The sequence below is a fragment of the Lampetra fluviatilis genome, chromosome 12 (assembly GCF_964198595.1).
Source record: "Lampetra fluviatilis chromosome 12, kcLamFluv1.1, whole genome shotgun sequence".
Lineage (NCBI taxonomy): Eukaryota > Metazoa > Chordata > Hyperoartia > Petromyzontiformes > Petromyzontidae > Lampetra > Lampetra fluviatilis.
Window position 1 is genome coordinate 15,378,373 of NC_136286.1, and position 11,745 is coordinate 15,390,117.

The 11,745-nt window shown below is 51.0% G+C and overlaps 1 protein-coding gene across 1 annotated transcript in view; it reads right to left on the reverse strand.

Annotated features, from left to right (window-relative positions):
* Positions 1-11,537, reverse strand: part of CFAP99 (cilia and flagella associated protein 99) — a 14,388-nt gene extending 2,851 nt beyond the window's left edge. Inside the window, exons 1-12 of the mRNA XM_078861848.1 lie at positions 11,477-11,537; positions 9,317-9,432; positions 8,842-8,986; positions 7,769-7,863; positions 6,936-7,048; positions 6,220-6,394; positions 5,751-5,831; positions 5,212-5,280; positions 4,397-4,477; positions 3,664-3,752; positions 2,222-2,426; positions 1,496-1,657 (exon numbers count right to left, since the gene is read on the reverse strand). Of these exons, the coding sequence (XP_078717974.1) occupies positions 1,496-1,657; positions 2,222-2,426; positions 3,664-3,752; positions 4,397-4,477; positions 5,212-5,280; positions 5,751-5,831; positions 6,220-6,394; positions 6,936-7,048; positions 7,769-7,863; positions 8,842-8,986; positions 9,317-9,427 (1,326 nt within the window). The 5' untranslated portion in view covers positions 9,428-9,432; positions 11,477-11,537. The remainder of the gene's footprint in view (positions 1-1,495; positions 1,658-2,221; positions 2,427-3,663; positions 3,753-4,396; positions 4,478-5,211; positions 5,281-5,750; positions 5,832-6,219; positions 6,395-6,935; positions 7,049-7,768; positions 7,864-8,841; positions 8,987-9,316; positions 9,433-11,476) is intronic.
* Between the last annotated feature and the right edge of the window lie 208 nt (positions 11,538-11,745).

Consider the following 11,745-nt stretch of genomic DNA (forward strand, 5'->3'; position numbering starts at 1 on the left):
CCCCCACACCCTCCCCCTCGCTCCAACCTGACCCCCACACCCTCCCCCAGGCTCCAACCTGACCCCCACACACCCTCCCCCTCGCCTCCAGCCTGACCCCCCACACCTCCCCCTCGCTCCACCCCTTGTGCTCTCCATCTTTCTCTCCACCACAGCCCCATTCCCTCGTTCTGATCGCAATGCTTCTGGGAAATTATAAAACTGCTGTTAATTTTACAATTAAAAAAATACCTAAAAACTCTATATCCGTGCAAAGTTGCATCATTTCACGTATTTACCCACAATGATGGCTTTACCAAGTTTTCTGCAGTTGGATAAAAAGGTAAAAAAAATAGCCCTGAATGAGTGCCAATGTTCCTTAAATCATACAAGGCAGCAAAACAACTAACATCCTGTGTATGGTCGTGTAATATAGAGAATGCATTACAGAAATTACACTCTGGAAATGATGAGAAACCTCACCCACAAAAGAAGCAATCATGCAGGCTGGAAACCACTCCTTGCATACACTATATATATATGCAAGGAGTTGGTGGTTTGGATAAGGCTGAGCATTGTACATGCAATGCACACGCTTGTTGTTAAACCTATGAACCACATTACAGCACACATCTCCACTGTACTGCAAACATCAGGGGCGTTGAGAAGAATAACCAATTCACTGCACATCACAACATTACATTCAAACTCACTTGAGCATCAATTCACTGCAAACCATATGCACACAAACCTGATCAGCGCAGTGTGTTGACAAAGCACACCGCAGCTTCCACAGCACTCGCAAGTGCGGACATTGCAAACCTGGAGTCCCTGACACCTGAGCAGTATGCGGCAACATTACAGTTGAATCAAACCTTGGTGACATGTTACTTAAAACACACCCATTGCTCAATAGAGCAATGGTGGCAGTGGTTATCATTGCCAGCCCTGAGTACGTGGTGTAAATGCCACATTCCCATGGCAGGGCTCTGCATAAGACGATCACTCCTTCTCACAAAGAGGTATTCATTTGATCAACCCTGGAGGGATCTGAGTTGACCCCTGACTGGGATTTAATTTTTATCTACATTATTGTGAATCAGCTCTACCCACAGCATGCTGGCTCAACTATTACACCACTCCTGACAGTAGTTGCAGCTGAAATATATTGTTCTAAATAAGAATATAATTGATATTGATTTATTTATGGGATAAAATTAATACATGCTAAAGATCTGCTTATTTGTTAACAAGACTATATACAACAGGCATAAGTAAAATGTTTCCCTGTTCCATGTGCTTCTCTTTCTGCCACCCGCCCAGAGGTTCCTGGAGGCGTGGGGCAGGAGGCCACGTGGGGCCCCTGAGGCCACCATCCACAGGGCTGTCGCGGGGCCCTCTTTTGTGACAGCTTAATAGTGCAGTGCTAACCACAAGGCCACCACTCCTCCCAAATGTAAATGATGTAAAACTTTTCAGACGAGCAGAAGCAACAGTGATTTTAGGAAGTAAAAACAGTGATATTGTGATTCTTACCTATTTTCTGTTTGTATTCTTGAAGTTTCAGTTTAGCTGCTTTGGAATTCTCATGACCCTCCATGATTTGCTTAATCAGTTTCTTCATCTCCTTCTCCTCTTGAAGCCGCCGGTCTGCGTACTGCTGCATCATCTCAGCTGTCTGTGGGACACGCAGCAACGTCCACAGACACACCACGGGCTACGTGAGGCGCGCACACAGACTGCGACACACCGCACAGGCGGTGGACCAGCGGCAGCGCGGTCGCCGCTTGTTGCAGAGGTTTGCGGTTTGAATCCGGCAGGCCGCCCTGGTTATAACTGCGGTTTTGTCTTAACCGTGAAGTACTACTCGCTGTCTACTTCACATTGCACGTTAAAGATCCCCTGGCGCCATTTGCAATGAGAAGGCCATTGTATGTCAGCATCACGGTCCAAATTTGAAAAATTACTCTGCAACATTACTCAATTGGGATTACAGAAACATTTTTCCCTACTTGAAGACTATATCCATCAAGTCCCAGTCAATATAAAAATAGACAAAGCACCTCCATCCATTTGTCACAAAAGGTGTGCCACATTCTTTGTAATCTTTTAAACAACAAAATCGGTGGAAAATAGCATAATTTGTTTATATTTTCTCACACATGTTGGCAATAGCTGCCTTCCCTCCCACACGTAAACTGGGCCCCAAACCCTGCCCCAGCTCTGCTGCTGCTGCTGCCACCTGCTGCTTGACGGTGGCGGCTTTGTGCTGGTTCTGGCTGGCGAGGGCATGCCGTGCCAGCACGGCCTCCTCCAGGCTCAGCTTCCCCTCCAGCCGACGCCGCTCCTCCTCCAGCGCTGCCTCCGACGCGTCGCGCTGCCGCATGCGCTCCTGCCAATCAGCAAATTCGCTCCCGTCCCGCGCGCCCCTAACCAGCTCCTCTAGCCTGGGCACATTTGAGAGAGAAACAAAATGGACCGATATTTCACAGAGTAGCTTCATCCAAGGTGCAATGCTCTTTTCTGCGAGGACATCCTTCTAAACAAGAGATGTCCCAATCATGCACATCGTTAATGAGCAGCAGCTAGGGTGTGGGAGTGCGTGCGCGAGTGCATATGTGTGTGTAAAAGTGTCTGTGCACGTGTGTGTGCGTGTGCACACACACATGGCAAAACAACCCCCTACCTCCTCGTTGGTGCCGGATGGCAACGCTGTGGTGGGCAGTCTCCTGGCCAAACTACATTTGGCAGAGCCAGGAGATTGAATCCTTACCCTCGGGGCTCCTCCAGAAACAACAAAAACCACTGCGGGTGGCCACGTGGAATGTTCGAACGCTCACTGCGGAGAAGAGGATGCCACTCCTCTGTCGGAAGCTGGACCGGTACCGCCTGGATCTCTGTAGTGTTCAGGAGGTCTGGTGGACCGGCTCTTGACACCTTGAGGGGTGGACAGTCCTCTACTCGGGGCAGGAGACTGCCAAACAACAGGGAGTGGCTCTTCTTCTGAACAAAACAATGAAGGGGGGATGGGAGCGTGGCGGTGAGGTTTGCGAACCTGTAAGCCCCATGCTACTTTGGGCTCGCCTTCCCATCAACTAGATGCGAGGAGTGGTGGTCGTGGTTACTCATGCCCCCACCAAAGACGAACATCCATGGAGGGATGCAGGTAAGGCTGATGAGTCAGATGCCTTCTATGACCTCCTGTCACAGGTGCTAGCTAAAGTGGCCCCTCGGGATAGTCATCCTGTTAGGCGACTTTAATGCCCGAGTTGGTCATGATGCTGGCACCTGGTCTGGAGTGATTGGACGGCATGGGCCAGATCAGCTCAATAACAGTGGTAGAGGCTGCTAGATTTTTGTGCAGCCCATGGGCTTGTAATTACTAACACGCTGTTCCGGGATTGGCGCATCCACACAACATCATGGATGCATGCCGGATCCAAGCAAGAACATCTGCGAGGTTTAGGACTTTGGCTCATGCAGCTGCAATGGCTGCTTTGGGTACATGATCCAGACCTCCCCATTGACCCTGGTTGACAGAGGAGGTGTTCAGGCTGGCTGAGAAAAAGCGACAGGCCCACTCTCATCGTCCACAGCTACCACTTAGTGGCGAATGGCGGTTGTTGTTGCATGTGTATGCGTGCGTGTGGGTGTGCATGTCTTTGTGCGTGCGTGGAAACCGACCTTTTGAGCTCCTGTGTCTCTCGGGCATGGTAGAAAGCTCCCTCTCGCAGTATGGCCGTTGTGTTGAGCTTAATAGGAACGTTGTTCTTCTACAATAAAAACAACGCTCGTATCAGTCCTGTAAACGATATGCAGCTTCGCATTGTCACGATGCTACTTTAGCAAGTAGTCTTGCCAAAGGGAATATATTTTATTACTTACACTTGGCAAATGCACTCACGTTAGGTTTCCTGTATCGTGTGTTTAAGATAAACTGGTTGTTGGCATTGACCAATGAAAGATTATTAATAACTTTTACTGTATTGTCAAAATAAAACATTCCGATCACGTGGGACAGCATCCGTAAATGTCCTGGAACTTGCGATATCCATCCATCCCTCTCTGGCCCATGGTACACGCATCCAGAGGGACGCCTCGCTCATCATCCAGATGACGGTCATATCTCTCATTGCTGCCATAATGATTGTATCTATCTAATGTAATCTCCATTTTAATATTATGCATTAAAGGCTCTGTGGGTATAAAAACAAAAAGAACACCTCGTATAAATGTTTTACTTGTTTTGTTTAACGTGTAGTCACTCAACCCCACCACCTCCGTGAGCACTTCACTACGGACGGCAGATTGGCAGAGTTGAGGTCACAAACCGTGCAAAAATGTACAGATGGAGGCAGAGAACGCTTCTCTCTCTCTTGGCTTTGGTTGAGCCCTTGGATGGAGCGGCGGTGCTTACCGCGGTCTTTGGCACGCTCCTGGCCCGGGGCCTCTCTGCACTCGTCCTCGACATCTCTGCAGCAAGCTCCGCCATGACGCGCTGAGCACATCCAACGGGAGAGGTGGTGGATGGTTCGGCCACACAACTGATGTGCGTAACGGATACTGAATTGACACGTTTTGTGAATAAAAAATTATGCTGGGGAAGCGGGCGGCACAATGCGCCGAGCTAAAGCGCGCAAGCTGCAGGTCACCGCTACCACTGCTGCTGAGCAGGAAAAACTGAAAATCTGCCTTCCACAAGAACGTGCCGAGTAGCAAGTGTGTGCGGGCACGCTCGCAAAAAATGCCCAACATTACTTTCAGCACTTTACGTGAATCGGCATAACTTATCGTATAATACGACATAATGTTGTACAAATGTCCACAAGACCCGATTCCGTCGAAAACAAAAAAGCGTAGTGCTCAAGGTTCACAAATATAAAAAGAGAAACTCTGTATCAAAGTCACTGGAATCAGTCACTCTGCATGTGGACGTGTATAACATCAACTGTACACTGGCCTTGAGAGTGAAACTAACCAATAACACGTATGTGTAATCTCGCACAGTGAAATATGTAAGTATTGGTAAACACCGGTCAGATTCTCCCTCAATGTGAGGTCCACTCCTTCCTCTGTACCTCTCTACTTCCCGCACCTCCCATGAGCACGATTGGCTACGACAGTGCGAAAGAAGTTCAACACACATACGTACTCCCCATACCCTCCCCACTCCGTTCCTCTCCATGTCACTCCCACACACCCTCGGCATACCCCCTCCCGTGTCATCCTCACCTTGGTTTGATCCGCCTTCTCGGCGTTTGCGCACTGGAACAGAATCTTGCTCGCTTCCATCAGATTTCTCTGTAACAGCACGAGCGGTGACATGCTTATTTTCTTAGATTTAGAAATGTGCCTGTTCTAACAAGTCGTTCTGGTGTACCGTACCCACGTGATCGTATTAAGTTTTTACTTTGAAACGATTACAGCTGCTGAACCATTGCAATTTAACTGTTGCTACGTAACTCTGGGTGCTCGCATTCATGACTTACGAGACACCAATTACATTATCACAAAGCTGTCACAAAGCATATCTTTATATTTTCGGTATGACTCTTTTTTTTGTTCAGAGGGTCCTGCCAAGTTGTGTGAGTAGGGGGCGATGCTGCTGCCGTGTGTAATCCCAACTGAGTAGTTTGTAGGTCTTATTTTAGCATTGAGATGTTTGGCCAATGCCAGCTGCACGGTGTGTGTGTTTGGCTTTAGATGACTCGTGTGCCAAGTACGTGCAGTTGTGCTAAGCAAGAGTGGGTTGTGTTCTAGAGTTAGGGAACCTCAGCTCTTCGCCGGTTCCTCTGCCTGACGTCCTGAAGCTTTGCCATTTCTTTCGGGAGATGGTACGTGCTCTTGGGCACCTGCACACACACAAACACTCAACTGTACAACCACAGCACTCCCTGCCAAGCTTGCAACAGCTCTGCCTGGGGTCGGGCGTCAAACACCAAGCTTGTTGACGTGCAGTTACATTCGACAAAGCACATCATCGTCTCAGGAATCCCCTTCATCCAGCAGTGGAATGGCAAAAGCCTGGCGATCATCATGGCCAGCATTAAACAATTGTGGCCATGCATCGCAGACTCCATATTACATGTGGCATAACACATTTTTAAATGATGAATAGTGTTTAACCAAATAAAAAACATTTCTAAACAGGCAGTTAAATGATACGGAGCATGGTGTATTTCCGATCACGCCAGCGAGTAACATTAATGGTGGTGGCACGGCGAGGGAGGGGAGACGTACGGGGTTGGGTTTGCCGAGGGAGGGGACGCGATCCGGCAGAGGCAGAGTCCGTGGCTTGGGCTTGGTCAGCGAGAACTCTTGCGGCTCCGTGGTCTTGGGCTTCGGCCGCGGGGGACTCGTGCCGTCCAGTTGGCTTCTCAACTGCTCCGTCAGCCAAAGCACTTCCTCTCTGTTTCTGAAAGCGACAAAGAGAACTTCTTACGCAGCTGTGTCTGCCGAAGGGGCGATTAACATGCTGTAAGGGAATAGCAAAAACTCAATAATTCTTCGATACTCTTATCTCGGATCGGCTAACTTGGGTTGTTCGGTCAATTGCATTGTACATCGTTTACATGTGGAGCACTAAAGTGCCTGAAGCGAAGTGACACATTAAAGAAGATGGAGAGACAGCTAGGAAACCTTGCTGAATCGCCACCAGACACCTCTCTTGCAAAGAATACAATGACTTCACTGAATGAACTTAACATAACTTCATCTATTCATATTTCCATACAGCGTGAAACTAAACCAGCAGAGGCATTGTTAATTACGTGGAGCTGGTTGACACTGCCACTGCCCTGCCTACACAGAGGCACGTGCAAGTGGAGGCGGTGCCAATCCCACGTAAAAATCCTTTGATATAAAACAGCACGAGTAGTTTTAAATGTCGTTATGTCATTACATGGCTTAATTGTGGCCCTAAACCATGTGCTTGGCCCAAGTGTTCATAAACGTACTTGAGTAGTGGCGCCAGCAGGTTATTTTGTACGAAGGTGATGTCATAGAGCTGACTCCACTCATCCTTTATCCAGGTGCTCAAGTTGACTTCGTCAAACAGGAAAGTCAAGAACTGCAAGGAAAAACCGTCCCCGCGTGTGTCATTAGTTCAGTGATCATACAAACTAACGCTGAGAAAGCACTGCAGCATTATAGGCAATGGCAGACGAAGCTTGTGGGCAAAGGGACCACGTTGTAGCATTGTCCAGGCAGGGTAATTACCAAACTGACTTCTTCCCTGTTTTTGTTTGGTCGAGTGGCTACCCCCGCTCACAACAGCAGGACCACGCTGGTGGTCACAGCAGTAGGTCTGACGGAAGGCAGACTAGAAGGAGCAGAGGTTTGGAAAGGAGGTAATGTGGGCCCTCAGCTGGGTGACGGTGGGGCATTCGAGGAGCTTGGAGAGGGTGGAGAGATTGGTTGTGGGTTGATAGCATGCCGGGATGTCTGGATTGAGGCCAGGTTTCTTGAGAAGCAGGGTGACTTGATCAGTTTTGTAGGAATTTTGGAAACGCCAAAATGTGAAAGAAGCATTAGTGACATTGGTGGTCATGACGGTGAGTGCTGTGGTACAGTGTGAACAAGGAACCGGGGAGGTGTCCAGAGGAGATGACTTCATGTGACGTGCTTGGATTACATCAAGTAACTCTTCATGCCATCGATTGGAATAACAAACTCAACACAGGATATGAAAGAAAGATAGACAATCAATAATAAATAATCTGAAACATTGAAAAAATGACAGCAGCTGTGGCAATATGGAGAACACATTGTGACCTGCACGCATTGTCACCTTATGCATGCTGGGTATGTCTTGGGAGTTGATGATCTTGGTGAAACTGGTCATCCCCAGCTCTTCCAGACGAAACACAGCCAGGTAGGCGATGACTGTGAGCGGACGTGACAGTGGTGGGAATTTTATCTCAGCACAAAGCCACACCACCGATACAGCACTCTATTTAACTACTAATTTCAATAAATACTATTTTAAATAATGGACATCAAACGTAGGCACGGGACAGATCTGAATGTGGACAATAATCAGGGCTATCTCACCCCTCGTGTGAGTGGCACAATTAACCTACTAAAGGCTCCTCTGCCTCCGGTAATGGGTATCGCCTTGTTTATACGAACCACTTGAAACCAGACTGTGTTGGTCCAAGAATGGCCTGCGTGGGGTCCAACTCCACCCCAGAGATCTTGGTCCCACACCAAGTATCCAAATGAGGCTTCGTCGGATCCTGCTTTGATCCTCCGTTACTTCTCTCCATCTGCATCCTCCCTCTTCACACCCCCACCCCCTCCTCTCCCACTACTCTGTCTACACCTCTAAGCTTCCTCTCTCTATCCCCTCTGGCTTAGTGATCGAGCCCAGCAGAGCTCACCTTAACTTTTCCCGCGTTGTGCTCTGAGATACCATTTCACTATAAATGCTTAACAAACACAAATCATTACCCTTATAAATTACTCCCGCAAGATGTTCTGAAATTGACGTTTATGTCCTGTGTCATTGGATGGGAAAAAGGGAAACTGGAGGTGAAATGGCAGCTGAAGAAAGGAATTGAATGATGAATGACTACAAAGTGAGAGACGTTGCTGCAATAGAAACACAGGTGTAATGAGATGTGCACTACAGCTGACACACCATTAAGCCATAGTGACGGCAAGGGCCTCGTCGCGAGAGGATTGCAAGGTTCTTGAATGCGGTGATAACAAGTGATATGACGATGGTGAATGCCCAAGGGTCCTTGTTATGAGCCCTGAAGAGATTTAAATAACTTTTTTAAAGTGCTGTTTTGAGTGGCTTTAACGTGATGGAAGCGGGATAATTGTTTAGTGTAATGTGCAGGGCACTGTGAGACGCACCTGTAAAGACGTTTCGCTGCTTGAGCAGAACGTGCTTGCCGTGGCGAGCGTAGAAGGCGTTGACCACGACCGCGAGCAGTCGCCTCTGTTCCACGCAGCCTCCCAGCACTCCCAGGAGGAACACCAAGTTCTCTTCACTCCAGCCCTCCGCAGCACGTCGCGAGATATTGGCGGTGTTAGAATTTTCCAATTTTGTGGTTTATGGAGAGATAAACATACACATTCATTCAAATTGAGTCTGCTGCTGGGTGAAGGCCTCCCCAAGCAGCTGGCGGTACAAACAGGTTCTGTGTTTTTTATTAAAACATCACCTTGCTCAAACATGACTGCACCTACAGAGCATGTACAAACTTCCCAAGGTTTTTAAATAGGTCCCTACATTTGTATAACAAAAACACAATCAATGCGTTTCCTCTTGCAAGTATAAATACGAGCTGTCGGGCGTCGAGGGGATCCGCCACTGCGCTGCACGTACCTGGCGCGACTGAATGATGTCGTCTGTGATCTGCATGAGGTTCTCTTCCCCTGCTGTGATCTTATCCAGCAGGGCGACCACCTCCCCAATCAGCTCCCCGTAGTTTCCCATTGCTCCTGAGACACACACAGCGCCACGTAGCCATCGTTTTAAACTCCATCTCAATAAGTCGTCTATGTCACCATGGGCACGACCCGCACCTCCGATTCGCGCCGTTGGCTACGTACGGTGCGAAAGAAGCTCAACATTATACATACAATGACACCCCCTGCCCTCTTTCTCGGGAGCCCGCGGGGCAGGCAACACGCGCAGGAGGAGGAGGAGTCCCCTGGCCTGCCGCCCACAACACAGCCGCTGTCGGGCATCGCCTGCGACAGCGCCAGCCGCGTTCTCTCTCAAGGCCTCGCGACGCGCAGCAAACTCGGATTTCAAACGAACTCGGCTCGCCGCAAGGCGAATTTCTCGTCACTCCGTCGCAAGCGCAGCAGGTCCGGCAGCAGGTCCGGCAGCAGCGGCGATCGCTGTCACGGGCACGTGGGGGGGGGGACACGGAGACCACGCGGCAGCGGCGCTGTTTGTTGGCGTCGCCCTGAGCGGCAACTCCTTCAAGACTCGAGCGCGGCCTTTTTGAACGGCACGGCGAGACCCCCGCGCCGCGTGTCGATCCGCACCGGGACTCGCGCGCACTGCGACAAAACACCCCGCGGCCCGCCGTGGCGGTTGTTGTTGCACCGTGCGGGCATGGGTTCCCTGTAGAACCCAGTGGGGATTCCGAGCCAGAGGGCTCCCTAGGAAGCCCCGGGTCTGCGGGGGTAGCGAGCGAGCCGCGAGGGTGACGATTCGCGCCGCACTCACGCGGTGTCCTCCCACTCCCCGGCTCGACACGCGGCTGCGTCACCGCGTCCCCCATACCTTATCATCACAACCCAGCAGCACCAACAGCAGCAGGCTTTGGTGATGCTACTGCTGCATCGCCAGTGGTGCCCAGGCACACATAACAACAATAAAAACAACTCAAAACGTTCGTTAGTTACGTTGTAGCCTTAAAGCGAAACAAATGTAACAAGCGCCGTTACCGGCGATGTCCCTTGTTTATGTTGCTGTCATTGCCCCAACTTCGCGTGTTTTATATTTTTTTCATTTTGGAGGCCAATATTATTGACGAGTCTGTCGAGTTATCCCTTACACCGATTGGGGCATACAGCCATTGCCAGTACAGTACTGGACGTTGACACTAAAAGAAAGGATTCGGTCATGGAGGTAGTTTTGACTTCAATGTGGTGGTCAGTGGAAGGGGCAGAAGCGGCTCAGATTTTGCTCGCGACTGATGTTGGCCGAGGATCGAGCGGCAGTCGCAAGACGACCCACTGCTGCCCCCTCACGTCACGTGCATCTCTCGCCGGGTCTCCACCCTCACTGCATCTCTCGCCTATCTCACTGCGACTGCCCTCACACATCGCTTCACTCCCTCGCCTTCTCTCGCGTCACTGCCGTGCCTCCGATGAGCATCACCTGCACGGACAATAATTCGGCATTGGGCCCGATGTCGCTGACGTGTGCCCCCCTTCTTCACCGGTGCAACGCAGTCGCGGTGTTCGCGCACTGCCCCCACCACCACCACAGTCGCGGTGTTCGCGCACTGCCCCCACCACCACCACCACCACAGTCGCGGTGTCGCGGCGCTGTGGTTTACCGCGAGCACCGCGAGCACCACGCGGGGCGAGCAGCGGCTGCGGGTTGTGAATGCAGCAACCTGCGGGAGCGCCCCGGAGTGGCGGTGTCCCGCTGCGCTACCGCGGATTTACCTGCTCCAGCTGTGGGGGGTGGGGGGGGTCGATGCAGGCTTCGTCATTATCTGCACCTCGCCAGGCGAGGTTTTGTCTGCCCCTCGCCAGGCGAGGCTTGGCCACTGAACGAAGCGGCGCCGACTACGCGCCCCCCCCCCCACGGGGGACGTCTCCCGCTCCACGCGGGGATCTCCCCCCCCCCCCCAACACCGCTCACGATGCCTGCGCAACACCGCCCGGTCCGTCAACTCCGCTGCGAAACGCGGCCACAGATCAACAACGTCAACAACACGTCAACAACACGTCAACAACGCGTCAACAGATCAACAACACGTCAACAACACATCAACAACGCGTTAACAGATCAACAAACCCGCTCGTAAACAACGCGGGCGCCTCCTGCTGCTCCCTCACCGCGCCGTCTCCTGGCAACAACCACGGCGCGCCGCGAGATCTCGCCGCTGTCTTCTCGCGAGATCTCACGCCTTTCTTCTCGCGAGATCTCACCCCTCTCTCTCTTCTCGCGAGATCTCACGCCTCTCTTCTCGCGAGATCTCACCCCTCTCTTCTCGCGAGATCTCACCCCTCTCTCTCTTCTCGCGAGATCTCACGCCTCTCTTCTTGTGGAAGCTCACGCCTCTC